At 45.9% G+C, this 22,281-nt stretch overlaps 1 protein-coding gene across 1 annotated transcript in view; it reads right to left on the minus strand.

Annotated features, from left to right (window-relative positions):
- Ttll11 (tubulin tyrosine ligase like 11) overlaps positions 1 to 22,281 on the minus strand; it is a 239,613-nt gene that overhangs the window by 140,705 nt on the left and 76,627 nt on the right. The window contains exon 4 of the mRNA XM_051185303.1: positions 9,652 to 10,227. Coding sequence (XP_051041260.1) covers positions 9,652 to 10,227 — 576 coding nt within the window. The remainder of the gene's footprint in view (positions 1 to 9,651; positions 10,228 to 22,281) is intronic.

Genomic DNA, 22,281 nt, shown 5'->3' on the forward strand with positions numbered 1-22,281 from the left:
CTATTTATGATTTGATTGTAAGTCTTAGGATGTGGATTGTGAGCTTTTGTTATGTTTAACCAAATTTGGAAAATTTCAAATAGCAGTTTTTTATTAAATGTTTTTCTGTACTTTCCTCTTCTCCTTTATCCTGTGGCCCCACATGAATATACATTAGGCCCTGGTATGTTTAACAAACTACACCCCCAAACCTCCATATCCATCCCCCCCATCCCGTTCCTCTCTGAATGCCCCACTCCCCGGTAAGGAGACCATGCGAAAATACATAGATCAACAGAAATGGGTTAATAATTAAGACAGAGCTAGCCGATAAGAAACTAGTAACGGGCCAACAGAATTATATGAAATACAGAGTCTCGGTGTGTTATTTGGGGCTGGCGCGGCTGTGGGACGAGACCAGTGGCAGGCAGAAAAACCTTACTCCTTACATATGGTGCCCGCGTGGCTAATAAGAACTTCCACTTAAAATTTAACAAAAGCTTAAGAAAGGGTTTTAGAAACAAAAGAACAGAGACAAGCAAGGTTTCTTGGTAGCAGCATTTTTCTCGGTTGGACTCTGATTTGCGAGAGACAAGCAGATTGCGCGGCTCCTTTAAGGGAGGATTCCTGACTCAGCATAAGCGGCAAAAAACCGCAAGGCTTTTAAATAACTCTGCTAAGAATTTATTGGTGTGTATGAGAGATGGCAATGGCAGTGACCACATCTCCAAGCCGGCAGCATCCTTGCTGGATGGCAGCAAGCAGACCAAGGTGGTGAGCACAGCTCTCAGTGCTGGCGGTAGTATAGCCATGTTTGATAAACCGCCACAGAAACAACTATGAATTTCATTTTAGCAATGTTGTTGTTTACCAGATAAAAGACTCGTGGCCAGAAAAAGATAAAGATTTACAGTAAAGACAGATTCATATTAAGGAAAACCTCTAAAGGTTTACAGTGTGTTTTAAAAAATACATAGGCTTGGGAGAGAATTTTTAAAAAATGGTTTTAAAAAGTCAGAGAGCAGCTGGATGTGGCGGCACACGCCTTTAATCCCAGCGCCTGAGAGGCAGAGGCAAGCAGATCTTGTGATTTCAAAGTAAACCTGGTATGCAGAGTAAATTCCAGGACAGATAAGAGATACACAGAGAAACCCTGTCTCAAAAAAAAAAAAAAACAAAACAAAAAAAAAAAAAAAAACAAAACAAAAAAAACAAAACAAAACAAAAAAAAAAAGAAACAGAATAATAAAGCCACAGATGGAGAGAATTTGTATACTGTACGGTATTATATTGTCTTTGTATTGTTTGACTGCTGAGGAAACAACAAATGTTAAAGGAAGTGCTGCTGGATTAATTCAATTTATATATTTTAAAAATGCTTTGACTCTAAAATTTAAGTCTAAGGACAAGTTACTGGGGAAAAGGATTTCTATTTTTGTTTCCACAGAAAATAAAAAGCTATGGATTCCTTCCAGACTAATGTGGTTTGATCAAGCCAGACCCCCTGAAACAGAGTCGCTGGTGATCCAACATTCAAAACAGCTTGGACAAAGCAGCCTTGCAGACTACAGCCAGGATTTCTGCATCTTCTTAGAATCCCCCATGACAGCGCCCCTATCAGCAGGAAGTAGTTTGGAAAGAACGACGTACAAATTCCCAAATATTGTTTATAAATGTTTGTTTTCATTTAAATGGTGTTGGTTATAAATGGTTAATGATAACAACCAATATCTTTTTAAAGGTAAAAAGGGAATTATGGTATAGATATGAATACTTTGTTTTGGAATGGATTTTCATTTATTGATACAATTTAAGGTCAATTTTGTGAGGTGTATATTCTCCTTTTGTTTAGGTATTGTGTTTATATAGCTCATTTAAAAATGTAATGTATAAGATTTTAGATAATTATAATAGTCAAAACTTATAGCTAGGTGAGTTAAGATTTCTAGATATACAGAGATATATTTGAGATAAATAGACATTCTTCAAACCTTTCAAAGACCTACAGAATATGACATTTGAAATGGTTTAGGGTTTTTCTTGACAGTGAGACATAACTGCTCCTGGCAACGCCACCTGCCTCAGAAAGGAAGTTGGACCTTGAAGAAACGTGTTATGGAGTTTGCCTCCAATATGGCAAGACTAGCCTTTTAGACAAGATACTGCTCTTGTCTGGACTGTTTGACTTTATGCTGTATAAACTGGACATGCAGGACCCACAGAAAAGTGACTGCTAATTCAAGAAGGACATTGCTACAGAGTTTCTGCTTCATGGAAGAGTCTGCCAGACAGTCTGCAGGACACAGAGAAAAGTGACTGACAAACTGCCAATACAAGAAGGCAGTTTAAAGTTTCCTGCTTTGCTGAAGAGTCTGCCAGACACACTATGGCCTATGGGCTAAAGATGGAAGATTACAAAAGAACTTTGGGTGACCAGGCAGTGAGTTGTCTCTGTCATTTCTAGAGTTTATATACTATCCTTCTGTGGTCTTTGAAGGAGTTGAAGACAGATAGTTATGGTTATAGTTTTCCTTAGTTATACTTAAAGATAAATTACATATAGGACTTTAGACTCACAAATTTAGGATAGATGATAGAATAGTTTTTTAATCTTGCTAAATGTTAATGAACTAAAAAATATTGTTAAGTGTGATTCTTATTTGATAACTGTTGTGTGATATATTTTACTATGTTAAGGTTAAAACCCTTCTTTTTATTTAGACAGAAAAGAGGAGATGATGGGAGATGTCATTCTGTATATGTTTCTCATACTGGTTAATGAATAAAGCCCTGTTGGCCAATAGGAAAGGAAGATAGGAGGGACTAGGAGACAAGGAGGAAATAGGAAGAAGTAAGGAGGAGTCAAGATGGAGAGTCTAGAGAAAGCAGAATGCCGGCCAGCTCCCCAGTAAGAGAAGACCACATGGAAATACGAGATTAGCAGAAATGGGTTAATAATTAAGGCAGAGCTAGCCGATAAGAAACTAGTACCTGGCCAACAGCATCATATCAAATACAGAGTATCAGTGTGTTAATTGGTGCTTGCGCGGCTGCAGGACAAGACCAGGCGGCGGGCGGAAAAACCCTACTCCTTACAGCTCATGGTATCTTCATATTCACCGCTGCCTTCTTCAGTGTCTTGTTTGATGTTAATCTCAGTCAGCAAAAATTTCACATCAGAAATAATATTTTTTTTGTTTGCTGCCTCTATTTTCTAAAGACAGGGTTTCACTATGTAGCCTAGGTTGGCTTCCATTTTCCTCTGCCTCAGCCTCCCTGATGCTGAGATACAAATGTGTGCCTCCATGCTCAGCTTGGAATTTTGTCTTTTTAAGAGTTTCATTTGCTCTTTTTAAGGACTTCTAGTTCTCTAATTAAGGTAACATTTTCCCTTAATTTTTTATGTATCATTATAATAACTATTTTACTATCCATTCCCAGCTATTTCTATCATCTAGTGAATGCTTGTCTCCCCTTTCTTCCTGTGTGCACGTTTAATGATTTCTGAAGTTGGATGCTGGGGACTATGGTACCATGACACATGTCTAGAGTCTGTCCCAAACTCTGATGCTCTGTGCAGCATCAGTCTTTGGGACATGTTCTCACACCTTAAGATCTTGTTGTTTATGGTGAAATGGGCGGGCCAACACCACCAGTGGAAGCAGAGCATCTTTGATGTCTCCATTGAGCACTCTCAGTGGGCAGCAAGGCCTCTGGCCTCTAGATGTTCATGGTTAGAACTCCCCTCTGTCCCATGTGAGCTTTGGAAGGTCACCTTACCCATTCCAGGTCATTCTTTCCCAGATTTGTAGATGAACCCTACACACATACATGTATGGTCTAGGACTATGCCAAGACTTGCTGGGATCCTGGGACAGATTTCTGGGGCTTGCTTCTGACTTGACCAGCGGCTTTCCAGAATCTAGTGTCTGTGTGGCACTCCATCCTTGCTCTGTGCTCCAGACACTGCTCCAGACAGTGGGAGGCCACACCTACCATCCAAAGCCCACATACTTATTTATTTCATATACCTACTTTTAAGTTTTCTTTTTTTTTTTTTTTTTTTTTTTTTGGCAGCCTAGCTGTTTGCAGAAGGAGATTAAGCTCAGTCTTTGTGGCTCAATTACGACCAGAACTGTGAATTTCAGAAGGTCACATGTCAACTGTGACTGAAGTAAGAGAGTGAGTCCCGCTTGAAGGGCTGGCAAGAGCATTCTAGAAGAGATCATTGAGAACAGAGGCCACTTTTGAATGACAAAATGTGTGGCTAGAAGGAGCGTGACAGGAGTCAAGTTGTGATAGAATGCAAAGAGTGGGTCAGGTAGCCTCTTATAGAGTACACTGAAGCCAGGACTGTGAATACAGTGAAGAAAGCCATTGGAGGTTTGAGCAAGGGAAGGTAACCTCATCTGACTTGTAATTGTAAATAAAGGTTCTTGTTGGCTACTGTAGGGTTGCTTGTGGGTTGGATGTAGCAAGAAGGGGTCTGAAGAGCTAAGGATAGCTTAGCTATCCTTAAGACCAGTGGCTTCTGGTCCATGGGAATGCTGCTCGCTTGCTGGAACAGGAAGGATGGTGGACATCAGACCCTAGGAGGAAAAGCAAGAGTTTGATTTCGACCCCAGTGAGTGTTTGTTACCCACTAGCTATCCCAGTAGAAAGTGTAAGTAGGTAATAGGACATTTTAGTCTGGAGCTCAAGCAGAGGTCAAGATTAGCAATATGAATTTAGGACTCAACAGCATGTGGCTGATCCCTTAAAGCCATGGGGCAGAATGAGATGGTTTAGGTGATGTAGATATATGAAGCCAAATTTCCAAGAATCGATCCCTAGGGATCTCCAATATTGGCAGGTCCAGAGGAAGGGGCTCAGGAGGAGCAACCAGTAGGGTAGCAGGGAAACTAGAAGACTGTGTGCCCCCTCGTCATCTGTTGTGAAAGCCTTCTTCATGCCTTGCACTCACTCACTCAGGTATTCCCTCCTCTGGGAGCCTTCAGTTGGGCAGTTAAACTGTCCCCTGATCCTGTATGTGCCTTTGTACAGCATGACTTACAAGGAACTGTGATTCTCTCTGTCATCCAAACTAAATGGCATACCCCTTAGAGGCACCGACCTTGCCTTGACCTTAGCCATAGGCTCCTGTCTCAGTGGGGACCCAGGGAATGTGCTTGATCCCAAAGGAAGAAAACAACTTAGCTATCAGAGTGGTCAAGGAAGGCACCACAGAGAGAGGTGTGAACTCGTTCGGAAGGCACTGAATATCTGAACCAGTGAACCAGGGCCAAGATGAAAGAGCACCAAAGGCCCAACCAGGACAGCACAATTGATGCCCAAGGGAAAGGACACAGATCCGGTTTGGAAGAACTAAATTTGAGGCACAGGGCAGCTAGGGCGCCAGGCTAAGAGGTGACAAAACTTCACAACACCAATGTTCCAGCTAACATTAAAATGAGAATGATTGCCAGTTTATGTAACTTCAAGGCCCTTCCTTGTGGGCAGGTGTGAAAACTGTTGTCATAGGAACAGTGTAATAAACATCCGACCCGTCACTTCAGTGACTACAGTGTTAGGGCTACTCCACACAGCTCTCTTACTGGAGTATGCAACAGCTCTGGAGTGCAGCTACAAACATGTTCACTCCCTGTAGGTAAGGAATCAGAGACTAGGAAAGGCTGGCTTATCAAGCTCACCAGGGACAGTTGCTTAAGAGGGAACTGAAGGAAGCTTAAACCTGGAGAAGGAAACCCCCCTTGACCACCCTGCTGATTCGTAGCTTATGTCTGGTGGAGTGTCTAGGCTGTGGGACAGGGAAAAGGGCACAGAGGAGGAGAGAAGGAGGACCATGCTAAACCTTAGGAAAGATACAGCTCTAGACATCCAACCCAGGGTCACAGCCAAGGACAGAATTAGACATGGGGAACAAGAAAAGTATACAGACAAAGCCACAGAGTGAGGAAGGGCCTTCCTGAGAGCCCAGCAGAGGCCTTCTGTCCACAGTCCACATGTGTTTCTGCCACATGACCAGCTGCTACACCTTGGCTGACCTTGATGTTTAAGCCAGGGCCATACTGCTACCCTCAAGACAGCAGATTTGAGGCTCTGTGGCTGGGGCTGCCTGGATAATTTCAAGGGGTGGGTGGAATGACAGGGCAGCTGTGGTCCTCAGCAGCAGATTACAGGAAATCCGACCACAACTGAGCCGTGCCAGCCGTTCCTCGGCCATCATGATTTCCAAGACATTACTGTGGCTGTGGCTGGAACAGGGTCACAGTCACATGACCCAGATGATCATGACTTCGTTGGTCAGACAGAGTTTATGTTCTGCAATGCTGCCATCTGGCCAGGTCTTGCTACAAGCAAGAAGGGCTACCCAGCGGAGAAACAACTTCTTGTGTTTAGGCATCATCATCCAACATGTTGCAAAGTGTTTCATCATAGTCTTTATCGCACTTGAGTTGGACACCAACCCTGTGAGGCAGATGAGGAAACTGAGTTCCTGAAAAGTTAAGTAACTTAAGGCAGGTCACATGGGAAAGGGACATCAGAACTATACCAGGGCCCACCCTGTTCAAAGTCTTGGGTGTCTGAAGGCCAGCTAACGGCTTCCTGAAAAGGGCTGCAAGAAAAGGAAGCAGAAGTGGACTGGGTGGGGAGTAGGTACCGATTCCTCTCCCTGCATGTACACCTGAGACGCGTAGCCAACAAATGCTGAGCTGGATACCTTGTTAAAGCCTTTCACCCACATCACTTCCCAATGGGCCCACACAGGTGAGTGTACAGAGAACCTAGGTGGCATTGAGTGGTGAGAAGACTCCCAGCGCTCTCAAAGCTAGAATGGGCTTCATTTCTAGCCTGACTCCTTGGGCAGTATTCAGTGTGGTCACAAGATTTTGGCCCCATCTGCTAGATGTGGCCTGACTAAACCAGCAGCTCTGGATCCAGGCCTTCAGTTCTCTGCAGCTGGCCCTGCCCCCACTCCAGTGGCTGCCTGTCCACTGCACGGCAGGCCCCAGATGACCATCTAGGCCTTCCCTGCTGTGACTTTGCTCATGCTAGGCCACTGCGGTTTGGCCATGCTTGCCTGGCCCCATGTGATACTCCTAGAATAGCTGTCACTACCCAATAGGCATGACCAACAGTCCTCAGGGATGAACCCTGTGTGTGACCACATCACAGATGTCTCCTCTGTCCTCACTTTGTGGTGACCTGGGTCAGAAATTCTTTGCTCTGGCATGCCTGGAGTCTTCCTCGCCTGCCCTTCCTAGCCATCTCTTCATGGCTACTGAACACACCTGCTTAGGAACTGAAGGATGACTGCCATAGGACCATGGATGGGACTCGAGAGGACAATTGCCACTCCCTGCTCGCCCTGCTGCCTCAATTCCCACCCCTGGGTCTTTTACCTGATGTCCCTGATGATGGTGATCAAGCCCCCGAGAAGCCTCTCTGGATTTGGAACTACCCTGCCTACTCGTGTGCTGGTACATGGGGTCCATCTGTGCTGCAATCCCTCTCCTTACTCTTGCTTCTAACCGCCTGCCACCCTCCTAGTACAGTCAGGAAACACTGGTCTCCCTTGACTGAAAAAGCAATAAACCAACTGTGTACACACCAGGGCAAGTGAAGCCAACAGCAGCCCGCGCAGTTGGATGGACCTTTGGAATGCTGCCCGTGAGGGAGCAGGTGCTTCAAGGGACAGGACTTCACACCCTTCACACCGGGGCTTTTTCGAAGCTCGGAAGTCAGTCAGATAAGACAACGTCCTATCTAGGGGATCATTTGTGCATGACCACAGGTAGTTTTGAAAATCGAGAAAATGGCCAACATGACATTCCGAAAGTGGCTATGTAGAGGGCAGGCTGGGGAATGGAATAGGGAAGAATACACTAAGGGGGCAGGCAGTAGTTCAGATGTGATCACTACAAGTATCTTCTGTATTATTTTAACACACACACACACACACACAACACACACACACACACGCACGCACGCACACCTATGCAACAAGTTCGAAGATTAGGTGACTAGGATCCAAGAGCTTCATGTCTGTTCTGACAGATCTGGTGGCAGTGAGTCCCTGTCTCACCCTACACCTATGCATTTAAAAGCCATTTTACAGAATTCTCCATTTCCTTCCTTCTCACAGACTGGCTGGTTGCCCAAGACAGTTCTTGCTAGAATCCTCAGGGAAAGTGTCAGTGAACATAATGGACAGATCCAGGGATGGTCTTGCCTGACATCCTGACAGTGTTTGAGGCTGCAGGCCCATGCCCAAATGTCCTCTGACCCCCTTTTCCATGGCATTTCCGACATGCTCACCCTTGACCAAACTTCTCAATCTCCTTTGTGGGTCCCCTGCCTCTGTCCATCCTTTAGGTAAGTGGAGGCATCACAGGGGTCCTCTCTTATCACCTCACACCCTCAGTCTAGGCAGTGGATGAGTTCTCAGTTCTCTCTGCAGCCCACCCCTGTCTTTCCTGGACGGCTGCACAAGCATCTGCTTGTGTACTAACCTCTCCTTTCAGCTGCCACAAAGGCATCTTATGTCCAGTTCCTGGGCTTCCCTGCTAGCCAGTCCTATGCTAGTAGCCTCTCTCCATCCTTCCAAGAGCCTCCATCTCAGTTCTCCCTCTCCTCTCTATTCTCTTCTCTTTTTTCCTCCCCTCCCCTACCCTCTCCTCTCCTTTCCTCTCACTTCTCTCTGTTACCATCTCTTCTCTTTGCCCAAACCACTTTGGCACCAAGTCTAGCCATCCAACCTCATAAATGGCACTCAGCTTTACCTACTCTCCACACCCACCAAGACCTCTCCCACACACTCAGAGCCAGCATCTTCTGCTCACACAGAAGTGTTTATCTCACTGCAGTCTCCTCAAAGCCAGCCTTGGTTCATTATCTAATCCACAGGTCATGGAACCATGTACTTGACAATATGAAGATTATGAGTATAATCTGTCTCTAACCCTCTGATGGTTGCCACTGCCCGCAGCCTCTCCACCACTTGGCCCTAACCTACTTTCCCACCTCCTTCCCTCTCATACCCCTCATCTGTGCCTCAGCCCCACCCCTAACCACAGTGAACTTCTTTTGGTATCTCAGACATAGCAGGCTTCCCTCTTACCTCCAAAGCAACATGTCTCCACCCAGAACATTCTGTGGCTGTCCCAATCTATTATTCCCTGCTTCATCTTTTAGCTAAGCTTTGAAGAAGCTTTCCTGGGCTGAGGTAGGAGTGGTAGGTGAGTCCACAATCCCACAGTACCTAGTCCATTTCCTATCTGATCCCGCCACTGTAACACTCTGTATCAATTGCTTCTTAGTGACTTTTTTCCAGTATGGATTCTTGGCATTGGGCAGCAGGATTCTACAATGCTGGACCCCTCTACTAAGTAGCCAGTAACAACTGTTCAACGAATGAAGAATGTACGAATGATACGTGCTCACAAGAATCTTACAGATCTATAGTTCAATGACTTGGGGCAAGCCACAAGTCACCCAGGAAAGAGAAAGCTGGAAGTTGGGCTGGAGGTTTCAAAGGCCCAGAACAGTCACCACCTATATCCCCATGTCTGGCCATCCTCCCCCATCCTTCATCCCATAGAAGATCAAGAAGCTTTCCTCAGCCCAGTCAAGCCCAGTCAAGAAGTTCAGGGTGAAAGCTGGCGTGGTTACCTGGAAGCAGGTGGGCCCGGGCCTCCCTGTAGGGATGTCTGACTGGTAGAAAACTTTGAGCTCTGGGGTCAGGGCGATGACAGTCTTGATCACCAGGGAGATGATATCAGACCAGACCTTCTTGATGTCCACACCTTTGGAAGAGAGCTTACAAAGAATGCTGGAGAAGGTCCTCTTGCTGCCTGTGCTGGCGCTGTCAGAGTGGATAAACTTGCCACTGTGGATGTTCAGCGAGTAGTTGGTCAAGTGCATGAAGGCATGGTGCAGATTCTGGGGGTTCGGCTCTTGATATGGCTCTGTACAAAATCTAGACAGCCCATCTTTGGCTATATAAATCTCTAAGGGGTCCAAGGACTTCAGCAGGACATACAGACGGATGTCGAACTTGAGCTTGTCAATAAGGAGAGGCTTACAGATGTACTCCTGGACCACTGCCGGCCTGCTCTGGAGGGTCCCAGTCAGGCGGATGTCACTGGGATCTTTAATGAGGTAGATTCCATCACCCTGACAACCACTATCTGGTTTCACAATAAAAGTGGGCTTCCAGGACGGGTCACCATCTTTCACCATCCGGACCTAGGAGGGGGGGTGGGAAAAAAAAACCTTAAGCGCTGTGTCAGAGAGCCCCCTTCCCAAGTGCTCACTAGGTGTATTCCAGGGAAATGACACTGTCCGGGGGTACAAAGACATAGCACTATCTTCAGCCTTGTACTCTAGAGGGAGGTGGAACATGGATTAGAAAGGCAGTTACAAGACCCGAGTTCAAGTCACTTTCCAACCCTTAGTTGTATTCTTGTACAAATCACTTAACTATTAACAATGACAGTAGCTTAATACAATTTATGAGAACCTGTGATTGCCAGGCACTGTATTAGGTACTTTCTACTAGTTCACCACACCTCCCAGAAATCATGGTTATATATGAGAGGAAAGAGCCTGCCTGGGTTCAAGCCATGGTGCAAATCATTTTGACCTTCCATACCTGCTAAATAGAACTAAGATTGTTTTTTTTGGATCTTCTTTGATTTGAGACCGGGTATCTTGTTTAGCCTGGCCTTGAACTTGCTCTGTAGCTAGGGATGACCTTGAGCTCCTGACCCTGCTATCTTTACCTCCCAAGTGCTAAGAATACAGATAAGCAAACATCACACCTGGTTTATGTGGTACTGGACACTGTGCATGCTGGGTAAGCAAGCAACTGCCTGAGCCAACTCTGTGCATGCTGGGTAAGCATGAGAATACCTGAGCTTCCCCTGTGCCTTCGAGGAAGCATGTGACCACCTAGGCTAACTTTGTGCATGCTAGGAAGCATGCAGCCACCTGAGCTACATTTTCAGCTCCAGGACTGAGATTGAGCTAAAGATTCAATGAGAAAATAAATGTTGCAGACTGAGAACACAAAAGCTGACATGCAGCTGACGAAAGCCCGGCCATTGTCATCTTCTGAAGATAGAGTAACTTGCCAGTTTACTTGGGAGAGGTGCCAGAGTTGAGATTGATGTCTCAGAGTCTGGGGTTGATGTCTCTAAAGCGCTGTGCCTTCCTCCATATCCCTTCAACCCTCAATGGGGCAATATAAAGAAGGGACAACTGAAATGTACAAAGGACCAAGCACAGTCACTCTGAGCTAGTACAGAAGAAACATGTTTTCTGGTTTATTATGTGTTTCTCACAGACTCTGCCAATCATCCAGTCTGTTTGAACCTTTTGAGAATTAGGTTCTATCATCCGCTGCATTTACTTTCCTTCCCGATCCGGGTCAGCAGGACACTCCTGTGATCATCCAGGCACTTAGCCAGTTCAGATCTGAACCCGTGTTTGTGTATAATTTATAGGTACCTGATTCCTCCAGAGTATGACTTGCTTCAAAGTGTTCCCCTGGAGCTCACATGCTGGAAACTTAACACCCATGTGCATATACTGATGGGATCGAAAGGTGGAAACTTATCAGGTAAAGTTGGAAAAGCCATGAGAATGGAGGCTCATGACAGCACTGGTGGCTTCATAAGAAAGGGAAAGAGACCAACCCACCGCTGGCTATCACATTTGCCATGTCTTGTCCTGTGATGCTTTGCACAACCTTGTGATGCAGTAAAAGGTCCCTCAGCAGCTACCAGCACCTTGACATTGGACTGTGGAGCTGAAAGACATACATTCTGTTCTTTACAGACTGGCCAGTCTCAGGCACTCAGACAGCCTGAGACATCCAGATGTCTGTGGTAAAGTTCGTTGGGGGAGCTACAGAAGCCGATAACCGAAATGTTGAGAGAGGAGATTTTCAGTGGGGACATGTGAAGATGGACAAAGGCATAGAGGGCACTTTGCTCCCTACAGCTCCTGTCATGGAAATTCTGTTCTGAGCTGTCACCAAGAGCAGCACCAGGCAGGCAGGCAGAGTCAGTGACGTTCAGTGCTGGCCTCTCGTCAGCCTTTGCCTTTGCTTTGTAGGCCTGACCCAGGCCATCTGCACTCTAGAATGTACTTATCTCTTTGACTGGCCTATATTTCTAACTGGAGCTTTTGCCAATTCCTTGGGCTTGTAAAAGATCCTTAACAATGGAGAAGCACTTAAAGCTTTAATAATGGTTCACATCAATTGTTTCCTCCATGTCAGCAGGATTCCAGAATGGAACTTCACAAGAGATCAATGCAGGCCCCTGGGTCCTCCATGGAACCTTTCCTGCAATGGTGACCTTGATGTTTATGTCATTATTTAATATTCATCCAAAGCATCCACATGTATGGCCTTTACAGTAAATATGAGTGCAATGGACAAATGGCAGCCGTGGATAAACCAGTGAAAAATGTCAAATTTGCACTGATGGTAATTTCTGCCTCTGGAAAGCCTTTTCTAGGCCAGTGATACTAACAGTTCAATATATTATCAAGAGTAACATTTTCTCCTTTGAATTTGGGGCATGTGCCTTAAATAAATTAAACTACATGGTCAATAGTCCTTGTCATTTATTACATAGTTGAATATTTCTTCTGCTCTTTGCCAGAATTGTCACTACAAATCAAGATTATTAATTCTAATAGAATCGTTGAATTTTCTGAACAGAAAGGATCCTTGGAGAGCGGTATCATCCCATCCACTCATAGTTCAAAGGGAAGGCTGAGGCTTAGAGAGGTGACAAAACTTGTCTTGGGTCCCCTAACTGGCTAGGGGGACAGTGAGAGTGTCTTGGCCATTTTCACTTTTGATAAGATAAAGTCTGATTGCCACAGGAAATGTTCTCTTGGTATCTCAGACATTACTGGCATCTGGGCTCTGGCCTCTCCCTGAAGATGGTTGTCTCACAATTGTTTCCTGGACACTGTGTAGGATACCCCAGTTTCAAATCTTCTCTCTGGATTCCTAGTGTGGTCCAAAGCAAGTGCCACAGCCTGGCTCCGACATTAAATTAACTGCCATGCCAGCAAGACCTGAGTTTGATTCCCATAATAAAAATCTGGACATGGTGGTGTAAACCTACAATCCTAGCACCAGAGAGAGAGGCAGAGACAGGAGGATCCATGGGGCTTGCTGGCCAGCCAGCCTAGCTGAACTGGTGAGCTCCAGTCTCAGTGAGAGACCCTGCCTCAAAACAAAAGAAGGCGAAGAACAATTGAGAAAGACATCCAGCTCCGACCTCTGGTCTACACATACACACACACACACACACACACACACACGCACGCACGCACGCACGCATGCACGCACTCACACACGCGCACACTTGCACACGTGCGCACGCACGCACGCATGCACACACATGCATGCACACACGCACACACGCACGATGGGGGATGTCCTGTATATGTTTCTCTTATTGGTTGATGAATAAACACTTTTTGGCCGATAGAGGCAGGAAGATGGATGGGACTAAGAGACGATGGGAATTCTGGGAAAGGAGGCAGAGGGAGAGAGAGAGACCACAAAGAGTGCCAAAGGAGAATCAGGTCTGGACATTCTCCAGTAAGTCAAGACCATGTGGAAATACATAGATTAATAGAAATGGGTTAATAATTAAGACAGAGCTAGCCAATAAGAAGCCCTAGCCACTGGCCAACAGTTTAATAATAAAGCGTCTGTGTGTGTTTATTTGGGGCTGAAGTGGTAGAACTTGGTGGGACAAGGAAACTCCAGCTACACACATGGTCTAGGAAACGAGGTTGCTCTATCTTCAGTCCCCTCGGCCACTTCTTTTCATAATTCATACTTTCTGATTCTGGTTTTTCTCATTAGACCCCTCTTTCCTTCCAATGTCCAACGTTAAGAATGGTTTCTATCTCTGGGCCCCACCCCACCCCCACCCTCACCTCCCACTGAAAATTCTGACTTGCTTTCATCTGAGACCTGGATATGTGGTTCTTGAAGTCTACACTGAGACTCATTGGACTAAAGTGAATGAAGCCATTTTCCGAAAGGAAGTTCTGTGTCTCAGTGTTTACCAGAAGGTGAGAAAGACAGCTCTCAAACTACAGCTGATGGTATCTCTGGTTTATCCACCTCTGCTGTCGATGTGAAATCCATTATCTTGTAACTGTATACACGGGTGGTTGAAAGAGAGACACAGGATGCCTAGCCGGCTTGCTTGGTACTCAGGCTCATTAAAATTTTTCTGTATCCTTTACTGCCCCCTAGTGGATATTCTAGAAAGGTGTCTTGGGAAGCCAGGCTGTTCAATTTTTCAACATTACTTAAATAAGATATTATTAGCCTTAACAAGGGAGCAACCTTGAGGATTCTGCAGAGAAATAAGCCAAACACAAAGAGGCAAGTATTATAAGATCCCACCATACAAGGTCCACAAGAACTCAAATTCTTAAGAATACAGGGCCTGGGGTTAGGGTGTGCTTAGTAGAGTTAGTAGTGCTCACATTTCAGTTACTCAAGAATTTAAAAACATTCTACAGCTGGATGGTGGCAATGCTTGTTACACTGAACCTTACACTCGAAAAATTATGGAGCTGCTGGTGAGGAGACAGCTCAGTTGTGGAGTGCCTGCAGGACAAGTATGTGAACCCGAGTCCTATTCCCAGCAACCAGATAAAAAGCCAGCATGGCGGCGCATGCCTGTAAGGCCAGAATCAGGATGGGGTGAAGAGCACTGAGGCGGGCAGGTCCCAGGAGCCCCTTGACAGCCAGCAGAGCTGACAGGGAGCTCTGCGCAGTCTCAAAAGTTTAAGTGGAGAGCTAGTTCTGGAGACTTTCGCAGCAGTCTCTGAGGGTCACCAAGCATGTGCACACCTGAACATAAACATGCTTCCACATGAGAACACACACACCACACACCATATAATACCATACACACGCATGCACACATCACATACCACACACACACACACACACAACACATTCATACATGTACATGGCACATACACCACACACCACATATACCATACACATACACACCATATACAGCACACACATACACAGCACATACACACATGCATACACCGGATATACCACACACAAACACTACATACACCACATGTACCACACACACACACACACACACACAATATATATACCACATACACAACACATATGTGCATACACCACATACACCACACACATCACATACAACACACACACATACCACATACAACATGCCACACACACATATCTATCACATACATATCACATAACACATACACAAGAAAAAAAAAGATGAAGCTGGTAAATTCTATGTATTTAACTAGTTTTTGGGGAGCTGAAAAAAAAAAAGCAGAAAGCAGAAAAGTCTGGATTTTGGGTCCAGTGCTGTCACGTAGGTGACAAAGGCCAGACAGGGAAGGCAACACGGGCCATCTGAGGGGCAAAATGGGAGCACCTGAGCAGATGACAGAGCAGGATGGAGCGTGGACACATCGGAGACTGCCAGTGATGGTGGACAGCAGCGAACCATCACCAGTGTCAGGAGTGCACAGGGCGTCAGCAGGGACCGGGGACAGCTCAGGGCACTATGGGTCAGGTGCCGTTCTACACACTTCATCACATTTAACCCTCCCAACTATCTTATTTTATGGACCAGGAAATGGGGGGGGGGCAGAGATGTTGATTAACCTGCCAAAGGTAACACAGCCAATGGAGGAGGGGAACCAGGGTTTGAACATAGGCAGTCAGATACTAGAGTCCAAGAGTCTCACTCTTGGATGTGAGAGGTGAGCCTTGAATATCGTTTCTGGGACTCTGGGTGATGCTCTACAAAGGTGGAGAGTTACTAAAGTGTTTTTGAGAAGGAAGAAACTAATTAATGTGTATCATGGAAAGATCTTTCTGCCTTGTATAGAAAATGTCCAAGAACAGAGAGGAAATGTTGGGATAAACAGTGGAATTGGAGGAAAGGAGGGAGGCTTGAGCAAAATACATGGAACTAGGGCACTGCCGTTTGGATATGAACCATTTGCTCCTGGGGGCTCATGTCTCAGAGGCTCTGAGGTGGGGTTTGCAGACCTGAGGCGCTGCCTTTATTAGCAGATTAACTCCTTGATGAACTCACAATGTGAATGGACAAACTGGAGAAGGCTCAGCAGTATGGAGCCTTGCAATGGACCAGAGTTCAGTTCCCAGCACCCACATCAGGAGGCTCACAGCAGCTCACACCCCGGCTCCTCCAACAGGTACTTATCTCATGTGCACATGCCCCCCCCACCAAAATACATATAATTTAACCGTTCTCTAAAAGGTTAAAAGTCATTTGGATAGACTACTGGGAGGTGGGGAACTGCAGGAGTGGAGTCTGGTGGGGCACTGGTCTCCGGGACCCCTTCTTGTCACCCTCTGCTTCCAACCCACAGGAGGTGAGCTGCTTTGCTCTTCCACCTTCTGCTATGATGCTTAGGCTCATCTCAGGCCCACAGCAATGGAGCCAGACAACTGTGGGCCTAACCTCTAAAAGTCTAAAACCACACCAGGTTCTTTCTCTTTTCACAGTGGTGAGAAGCGAGCCCCTTGGGCAAGGGAGAGAGGGGCACATGGCTGACTCTTAAATACCTTGGCTAGGGAACTAAGAGAGGGGAAGATCTGGCAGGAAGTGGGGAGTGGGAGGCAAGGTGATGAGCCAGTTTAGAGGGACAAAAGGACACACAGCTGGGATGTGTTTATGTCACTTGGTGACTTAGTGGCTGATCTGTTGCTGTAATAGGACACTATGACCAAAGCAGCTTATGGAGAGAGAGTTTATTCTGGCTAATGGCTCCAGAGGTATAAGAATCTATGACGGCTGAAGCAGTGAGCTATAAGCTCATATCTTGTACCATAAGCAGGAAGCAGAGAGAGCTAACTAGAAATGGCAAGAGTCTTCCAATTCCCCAAACCCACCTCCTCCAATAAGGCCGCACCTCCTAAACTTCCCCCAAACAGTGCCCCCAAGTGGGGACCAAGGGTTCAAATACATGAGCCTGTAAAGGACATCCCCATTCAATCTCCACACTTGGACATGCGTGTCTAGAGTTCATGAACTATGTCTGCCACACACCATATTGTTATGAGCAGCTTTCCCGCCAGCCTGGTCTCAGAGCTGCGTCAGCCCCAAATAACACACAGAGATGCTGTATTAGATGTGAAGTTGTTGGCCTGTTACTAGTGTTTCTTATTGACTAGCTCTGTCTTAAATATTAACCCATTCCTATTAATCTAAGTGTTTCTACGTTGTCTTATTTTACGGGAGAGGGGGTCTGGACTTCTTCCTCTCAAGTCCCTACATCTTGACTCTCCTACATCTCCCAGAATCCTCCTTGTCTCCTAGTCCCGCCTATCTTGCCTTCCTATTTGCTAACAGTGCTTTATTTATTAACCAATAAGAGAAACATATTTACAGAATGACATCTCCCATCACCAGATCATCTTGGAAAATAAAGAAGGCCACGGCCTAGAACTGGAGTCTGGAAAGGGCACAAAGATCACAAGGCATCTGTTGAGCCAGACCTGCAGGCAAATGACAGTTTTCAACTGGAGAGGGACACAGGCACCCACAAGAACTGCCACATAGGAGGTCTGAGACTGATACAAGATGATGTCATGGCCACAGGAACCTTGAAGGCCTAAACAGAGGCAGGGATAGTGGTACTGGGGCAAAGAAGAGTCAGGTTGCTAAGAGCCCCTAGTAACCAGGGAGGACGGTATCAGGGTTGAGGACTGAAGTAGTTAAGAAGGCGGTCTTGCCTCGAAGTTAATTTCAGCTTCTGTAATCTCATTCCTCAGCCATGGTGTTCCATATTTCCTCAAGAAAATTAATTTTGATGCTGAAACTCTTCTAGTCTGAAAAGAAAAACACAAGGTGCTGTCTGGCAAGGACAAGCCCCGGATTTTACACATGGACAAAGGACAGCTTGTTCTGGGTGGTGTAGCTCTGACCCCTTTGGCACTGACTTAAGAGGAGCCATGGACCATGTAGAAAGGAGGGTGCCTGACACTGTACCTGGCTCTGGAAGGATACCAGTTCTGAAAACCTAAAATCAATTTTTAGATTGAAGAAAATGTCCTGGAGCTTTATTACAGATGAGTATTGGTTTAAAAGAAATAGCACCAAGTATTCCCACAGAGCTTTGCTGGCCACTCAAGTGTGACATGACTTACATGGAAGAGCCCTCCTGTGGTTGGCAGCCCTGATTCACCTGCCCCAGCAGCCTCATCCCCTACCCTTGCCTGTCTCTCGCTCATTCTCTCATGTGTGCTTGCCCATGGCTCCTGCCCTCCTTTTGCTTGCAGAATTCCTACCCAACATGCACAGCACAGTCACGGGAATGCTGGCCTGGTCTGCAACCCTCCAAACAGATCTTTTTCCTTCCACCACGCTGCCTGCATGCAGATGCCCTTTCTATTCACATGCAGCCCTTCAAGGCCCAGGAAGGAACTGTCACTGCACACGTGTTCATTTCTACATGTGCACACACTTTGTAGACAGACACTTGCCCAAAGCTTTCAAATAACTAGCAGCAGAGACAATTCACATCTTCAGACTCCAAGCCCAAGTTCTTTCCACCAGAATAAACTGGGGACTCTAGCGAAGCTTTTTGGAGCAATCCTCATTTTCTGAACAGCATGTAACATTCATTTCTGGGCTATGCAGAGTAACTGGTCACCACTCCACAGAAAACAAGGAAACGGAACCAAAAGACATGCAGAAAGACTACAGTTACCCGGTCAGTAAGTGGAATGGATGCTCCAGCCTGAACCTTTTCTTTGGAAGACACTTGAAGTTTTCTCGAAGTAGGTACACCACATAAACAGCCTGGGGAAGCTACAGGCAAAGGGCCCTCCACCTGCTTTACCTCAAACGACTGTGTCGAGGTGATTTAATGGATGTCACTCTTGGCTAGTACAATTTTATGTGACACATAATCTACCCATCATTAGGGAGCAATCAAAAAGTCACTTGAGAACACATCTAGGGCCATAAACTTTGACTCTGCTCAATAGGAAGGAACTAATCTTTGTGTTTGTCCTCCACACCAGCCCCCTCACACTTCAGCTCAGAGGGCTGAACACACCAACCCTGTGTCAGCCCTCCCTGACACATCCCCATGGCTCCAGCCCCATTTATCTCTCCACCCATTCCTACTTGGTTTCTCTGACAAGTGGGTACTAAGCCTGACTTGCTGGCCTGAAACATGTCATCCCAGAGGCTTTGCATGACCTCTGAGTGCATGAAGGACCTCAGGCAGCTCCTTCCTTTTGTGGCAAGTCTATATTTCTGAGTGCTCTTTGGGGCACAAGGATTATAGGTTACAAGGCTTTGATAGGTGGCCATAAAAATCTCAGTACAGACACTTTCTAGGAAAACTTGTGTTTCTGTTACTGTAGGGTGAGTAGTTTGTGGAGAAAAGTGGTTATTTTGCACACAACTTGGGAGGTTCAGGGGTATCACACCAGCTCTGGTTAAGGCCTCATGACAGATAACTCCATATTCAAGAGGGAAAGATCGAATGACTAGATAGGAATCCCAGGAGTGACTCAGGAACTCACTCTGTAACATTGTGGTCTTTTGAGAATGCAAGGTTTCAGAGAACTGCCTTAATATCCAAGTGACCTGAGGACTTCCCACCAGGTCTATCCTCTTAAAGCTCCAACCCCTTCCAGCACTGAGACACTGGGGCCAAGCTCTCAACACATCAGTTCTTGGAGCACAGGCTCAAACTACATCCAGGCCTTCACACTGATTGCTGCACTTACCCAAGCTGTTCATCTTCCAGACATCAGTATCCATGTCTGTCCAAGAAGACATGTCCAAGAAGAGTGATGGCTGCTCCCAACAGTTCAAGAATACTCCAGTACTAGCTAGCATTGACCAAATACAGTTCAGATCCAATTTGTACTGGCCTGCCTTCGTTTCCCTAGCATTCCTTGGGTTCCCATTGGAGTTGCATCCCAACCACCTTGGCTGGGGTCTCAGTATATGTCTGTGCTATCCCATCAATGATTACGGCCTGTCTGCTGACCCTCAGTGGGGTCATGCTATCCTTGTCAAGCTCTTGGTTCTTATCCCCCTAGGACCACTCCCTCTATGGTTCAAGTTTCCGGTCTGACTCCTGGACTCATGAGCCCCCTTGGTCTCCTGCGAGATAACAAAGCTTCACAGCTACATCAACCCTGAACACAACATTCAACTGCTGAGTGAGATCCGCCTCCAGCTAAAGCTGTTTTTTCCAATTGTGAGGATTTCCTCCTAATGAACTGGCTAAATAATCTTTAGCTCACTTCCAAGTGAATACAACTTCATTACAGTCAAGAGCACTTGCGATCACCCCCGCCCAACACTGAGTCCCCATGTCTCTTGTATTCCTACAGTAATCCACACATTAAACACATCAATGCCATAGTTTGCAACATTCCATCCAGGTGTCCCCCATCTCAATGTTCTGTCGGACAAATGGCAGTCTCAAGACTAAGCACATCCATGTGTACAACTGAAATCTGACACCAGGAAGTGGGGAATAGCCCTACTCTTGTGCTTTGCAGCTAGCAGGTTCTCCCAGACCCATGAGACGCTGAGATAACTGCTAACTCCTGAGGGCAAGGGAATTCTCACAACACATCGAGAGTCTCCTGTCTGCTCTGTCCTACCATCTACTGCTGTACACACAAGAGCAGGACTTGGCTGATACCTTTGGAACCTATGGGCCATCTCATCTGTTCAATTCTGTCTCATTGTGTCCATGATGGTAGGCTAACATTCAAATGGCTCTGAATGCTAAGCCTGGGGGACTTAGCATTCTCCCCTGATGCAGGTAACTCTCATTCTTTCTGGAACACTGTTGCCCTGTGCAGTAGATTCATTGTGCCATGTGGTACATCCAACCAACTCACATTTCCCTTCAACTTTTTCCTCTTGTGCTTGCTTTTACAGTGAGCATTGTCACCATCCACATGTCCCCATGCCAGACACCTGGGATCACCTGCTTTGTTCCTTTACACACACACACACACACACACACACACACACACATGCACACGCACACGCACATACATGCACATACTCATACATGCACATGCTTGCACATGCATGCACGAGCACTCTCATTCTGCTACATCTTTACACACCCAATGGCTCCCTTGGCATCTATCACCTACATCAATACACTAGTTTCCCAAGTCATCCCAAAGACTGCAGTGCAGATAGTGTGAACATTTCCCACACATTATGTTCAGCTCTTATAAACAATAATATAAAGTAAGCACCAAAGGGTAAGTTGTATGAAATTGCTATTTTTATAAGCCAGATATAGTTCTTGTATGTATGTTTATGCAGGTTCATATAGTTCACCGTAAGCCTAGTATTACTTTCCATCACAAGCTAAACTGACAGGCTTTTTTTTTAAATGCGGAGGGGGGGTGTGGAGGTGGGTGGCGGGTGGAGGTGGGGTGTTTTGGTTATGGAGACAAAAAAATCATGTAGCATTACATTTTATGTATGTTTGGTATGTGTGTGTATGTGTGCGTGTGCGCGCGCACACGCATGTGTGTACGTGTGTGTGAGTGTGTGTGCAGATGCACACATGTGCTTGTGTGTGATATTGCTTTTACTAGTGCTATAAGAAAGGAATCCAAGGTTCCCAGAGATTAAACTTGCTATATAGCCAAGGCTGGCTTTGAACTCCTAATCCTCTTTCCTCTGCCTCCCAAGCACCAGGGTAAATTACAGGCATGCAACACCATGCCTGGCTGTAAAACTGGTTTTAAAAGGGTAATTTATTTTTTCAAGGTCACTTATTTTGTACTTCAGACAGCCAGGGTCTAAACACAGCTATGTGTTCAAGTTTCCGAAGCCAAGCTTTTTCTGCTGAATCGCATCATCTTTCGCAGTCTACATGCTAGTTCCTGAAGGAATGCTCACAGCTTCACACTTTAAAATGCAATCAATATGTATCAGGAACAACATCTCCCATCACCTACAATGTACCTTATGTTTGTTATTTTACTTAATCCTCATAGTCATGCCAAAAAAAATCTACAGGCATTCAATAGTTTCTGTTCTTTTGTGCTGTGTGCTGTGTGTGGGGGTTGGGGAGATTACTTTTAATAATGTAACAAGAGAAAGAACTGAGGCCCCTAGAAGTCATGTGAGCCTTGAATGATACAGCCAAAGGTCGGGAGGTGGGAATAACAACATCAAGATAATGTTATGGGCTTGGCTATGAATG

The sequence above is a fragment of the Phodopus roborovskii genome, unplaced genomic scaffold (assembly GCF_943737965.1).
Source record: "Phodopus roborovskii unplaced genomic scaffold, PHOROB, whole genome shotgun sequence".
Classification (NCBI taxonomy): domain Eukaryota; kingdom Metazoa; phylum Chordata; class Mammalia; order Rodentia; family Cricetidae; genus Phodopus; species Phodopus roborovskii.